The following is a 4720-nucleotide window of genomic DNA, read 5'->3' as shown; positions in this document are numbered from 1 at the left end:
CGAGGACAAGAAGAAGGGATCGGAGGAGAGGAGAAATGGACAGCCAAAAAACGCAGCGATTGCAGAATTTTTGCAGCGCCATTGGTTCGGCATCCGGTCCTTAGGCTGGGGCGTGATTTCAGCACCAAGGGGGACTGGACAGCACCCAGAAGGGGACTCCTGGGCACCGAGCAGCGGCGACGACAGCAGCAGCAGCAGCAAGGAGCCCGGCTTTGCAACAGAAAAGCAAGGTCAGTCCGAAGCAAAGCCATGCACACAGGCAGCTCTTCTCTACCACCGCTGCACTCCCTGCCTGCTTCTCTCTAACATGCAGTGGCTGCTTATAATTACTAGCATTATTCCTGTTCTAATTAGCGAAGCCGGCCAACAGAGATCTACTTAGCTTTTTCGGGAGGTTTCAGGAGGGGTTGAGGACGGGGATTTTTTCTACTTTTTGTGTGTGTGTGTGTGTGTGTGTGTGTGTGGCGTGCCTTGCAGTACGTGCCTGGATAGTTTCTGGATATAATTATTGACTGGTGACTGGGCTGTTGCAGTGTATGTGGGGGGAAGAGAAAGGGATACAGAAGAAAAGAAATCGTCCCCCACCCCAGTCTACCTACCCCCCACGTTTTTTTTTTCCCTTTGGTGGTGGTTCGGACATCTCCTCTCTTGAATGAACTGGAATTGGTTTCGGTGTGAGGATGATGGTTGCCGTTACTTTGTGATGAGATCGGGGATGAATTGTTCGGTTTAAAAATGCTGCTTTGGATTCTGTTGCTGGAGACGTCTCTTTGTTTTGCTGCTGGAAACGTTACAGGGGACGTTTGCAAAGAGAAGATCTGTTCCTGCAACGAGATAGAAGGGGATTTGCACGTAGACTGTGAGAAAAAGGGGTTTACCAGCCTGCAGCATTTCAGCGCCCCAACGTCCCAGTTTTACCATTTATTCCTGCATGGAAATTCCCTGACTCGACTTTTCCCTAATGAGTTTGCTAACTTTTACAATGCAGTCAGTTTGCACATGGAAAACAACGGTTTGCATGAAATTGTTCCTGGGGCTTTTCTTGGGCTGCAGCTGGTAAAACGTTTGCATATAAACAACAATAAGATAAAATCGTTCAGGAAGCAGACTTTCTTGGGGCTGGACGATCTGGAATATCTCCAGGCAGATTTTAATTTATTAAGGGATATTGACCCGGGAGCATTTAGGGATTTAAACAAGTTGGAGGTGCTGATTTTAAATGACAACCTCATCAGCACCTTACCTGCCAACGTGTTTCAGTATGTGCCGATCACCCACCTCGACCTTCGGGGAAACCGACTTAAAACCTTGCCTTATGAGGAGGTCCTGGAACAGATCCCAGGCATTGCTGAAATTCTGCTGGAAGATAACCCCTGGGACTGCACTTGTGATCTGCTATCCCTGAAGGAGTGGCTGGAAAACATACCCAAAAACGCTTTGATCGGCAGAGTCATTTGTGAAGCTCCTACTAGGTTGCAGGGCAAAGATTTGAATGAGACCACAGAGCAAGAGCTGTGCAGGAAAAACAGAGTGGATTCTAGTCTAGCTGCTCCCCCTGCCGAAGAGGAAACCTGTGATCCTGGTCCCATTCCAACCCCCTTTAAAATACATGGCAAAGAAGATCCTGCCACTCCCGGGTCTGTTCCAAACGGAGGTACAAAGATCCCAGTCAACTGGCAAATCAAGACCCGACCCACTGCTGCAAGCTCGACAATTAGCGTGAAAAACAAGCTACCGACTAGCATGCCCTGTCCAGAGATTTGTAGCTGCGATCAGATCCCTGGCTCGGGTTTAAAGGTTAATTGCAACGAAAGAAATGTGAGCAGTTTGGTAGCTTTGAAACCCAAGCTGTCCAATGTGCAGGAGCTGTTTCTGAGAGACAACAAAATACATACAATCAGGAAATCCCACTTTCTGGATTACCGGAAACTTAACCTATTGGATCTGGGGAACAACAACATCGCTACTGTGGAGAACAACACCTTCAAGAATCTCTTCGAGCTCAGGTGGCTCTACATGGATAGCAACTACTTGGACACCCTGTCCCGCGAGAAATTCAGCGGGCTGCAAAACCTAGAGTATCTGAATGTGGAGTTTAATGAGATCCAGTTGATTCAGCCCGGCACCTTCAATGCAATGCCCAAGCTCCGAGTCCTAATCCTCAACAACAACCTGCTGAGGTCCCTCCCTGTCGATGTGTTCGCTGGGGTCTCGCTTTCCAAGCTGAGTATACACAATAACTATTTCATGTACCTCCCGGTGGCGGGGGTATTGGACCAGCTCACGTCCATCACCCAGATAGATCTGCATGGCAACCCATGGGACTGTTCGTGCCCGATTGTGCCTTTCAAACAATGGGCAGAGATGCTGCGCCCCAAGGTGGTCATGAGCGATCTGAGGTGTGAATCCCCAGAGGATTTCTTTAAGGAGGATTTCGAGTCCCTCTCCAATGACGCGATTTGCCCGCAGCTCAAAATCTCGCCCACCTTCACTTCCAGTCACAAAAACAGCACCGGGTTGGCAGAGACAGGGACTCACGCCAACTCCTACCTAGAGACCAGCCGGGTCTCCATTTCGGTGCTGGTCCCAGGACTCCTGCTGGTGTTTGTCACCTCCGCCTTCACAGTAGTTGGCATGCTCGTGTTCATCCTGAGGAACAGAAAGCGCTCCAAGCGGAGGGACGCCAACTCATCTGCATCTGAAATCAATTCCTTACAGACAGTCTGCGATTCTTCTTACTGGCACAACGGACCCTACAATGCAGATGGAGCCCATAGAGTTTATGACTGTGGCTCTCATTCTCTATCAGACTAAGAGCTGGGGTCGGACAAGGGGGAAAAAAAAGTAGGAAGCCAATTCAATTTCGCAGCGAGCAACCCAGTGGTTAAAGAATCCCTGATTTGAGCATTGCTGTCTCGTCTGCTAACGTCACTGCTAAATAACAATAAGGGACGGTTCTTAACCTAAACTACCTTCTGTGAAAATAACACACACACACACACACACACAAAGCAAAAACTGTGGCGTATTTCAGTGAGCGAAGGCCGTTTTTTTTTTCAACGCACGCTTTAAGGGTAGCCACACTGAGGCGGTGCTTCGTGCATCTGACTGTGCATTGCCTTAGTTTGCAATGGAAAGCAAGGATCAACTTGGTTAAAGTCTTGCAGGGGTACCATTGTTTTGTGGATTAGCCCCGTGTGGATGGGGGGAGGGGGGGTCGGGAGGGATTTGGTCGGTGGCCTCCTCCCCTTGATAACGAAGCAGGAGTGAAACGTTGCACGAAGGCATGAATGTATTTGTAAATAAACGACTGATTAAAACAAACAAACAAAAAGTGCTGCATGGCTCGCATGGATACAACGCACCCCAAGGATGCTCCTCCAGCACACAACTGGAAACAGCGTCTAGTTCACGCCACCATCCCTCTTACCTGATAAGTCCCATCGTATCAAACTTTCTATATACAAAATACAGTATAATAATAAAAAAGTGCCATTTCGCCATATTTTGTGTGATCGATAGGCAGTAGATAGAGATCGTACTTTTACTGTGGAAACAAACAAATGTAAAGATTTTATTTAAGACATATTTGCATGGATATGCTCATTGGTTCATTTTCTGAGTTGGGGGAGGGGATTTACTTTGCTGGGTGAAGTTTTCTTTGGTTCGGTTACCGCTTTTTCTTTCTAAATCTACATATCGAACAATGCCTTTCCATCTGAATGTAAAAGTTAGTACCCTTGGTTTCTATTATGGTAACCGTGTAAACATTCAAACAAAAACAAAACAAAATCCGAGGCAGTTAAGCATGACCAATTAATGTCACTCTAGTGCTCAGGCTGCAGAGTTTAATGGTAGACAATTCTGTGCTGTTGTAAATCTTACTATACCTTGAGGAAATCAGAACTGAGGAAGCAAGTGAAACTTACTAATTCTATTCGAGGATTTTATAATGGCATATTTTTTCAGTATTAAAGTGAAAATGTTTTCAACTCCGGGTCCTTACCATTTTTCCAGCACCTTTTCTTGCAAGTGGGTTATTTGGTTTAGGGGGGGAATATTCTGCTGAGTATCTCTCGCTCGCCCTCGCTTTCTCTCTTCCCATCACCGCACTATCCTCGATATAAAAAGATCACGCAGCACTTCTTTTCTGTTTTGTTTTGTAATGCGTCAGTGAATTCCTTTATTACTAGTACCGAGCATCGCTCGCTGCTGCTGCACACACTGCAGACATATTAGGAGTGTTAGTGGAAATTAAATTTAATTGACTCTCCCTACATCGATTTCATTCAGCCAAGTCCAGATTTCACTGGTCAGCATTTCAAACCCATACTCAGCCCCAATGACTGGCAGTCGTGTCTGCTGCTGGCGGTTTGGCTGGAATATCTGCCGGGAAGGGGGAAACTAATTAGCGAAGGGAATTTCCCATTCTTAGCCCCAGTGGCTGCACCCTTTAATATATTAATACTTGAACTAAATACATGTAGGTGATGCTGTCCAACTTCAAACCGATCTCCTTTGATTCCGGCCTCATATCAGGCAGGGCCCCTTAACTAGATGACACAAGGAAAGGTAGAAAGCCGCGGCAAACCAATTGCATCTCAAAGCTGGAGTCCCAGTGGAGATATGAAATAAATCAGTCACGTTGCTTCTGGCTTTCTCCAGGCAGAGAATCCTTTTAAAGAGTAAAACACCATACGGTACTAGCTAAACTTCAAAT

The 4720-nt window shown here is 46.7% G+C and overlaps 1 protein-coding gene across 1 annotated transcript; it reads left to right on the top strand.

The window, feature by feature from the left end:
* Positions 1-735: 735 nt before the first annotated feature.
* Positions 736-2814, top strand: SLITRK1 (SLIT and NTRK like family member 1). The gene has a single exon (XM_077807028.1). It carries the CDS (start codon positions 736-738, stop codon positions 2812-2814), a length of 2079 nt encoding a protein of 692 aa, XP_077663154.1.
* The last annotated feature ends 1906 nt before the right edge of the window (positions 2815-4720 follow it).

This window comes from Eretmochelys imbricata, chromosome 1 (assembly GCF_965152235.1).
Source record: "Eretmochelys imbricata isolate rEreImb1 chromosome 1, rEreImb1.hap1, whole genome shotgun sequence".
Classification (NCBI taxonomy): domain Eukaryota; kingdom Metazoa; phylum Chordata; order Testudines; family Cheloniidae; genus Eretmochelys; species Eretmochelys imbricata.
This window is presented reverse-complemented; position numbering and strand designations above follow the sequence as displayed.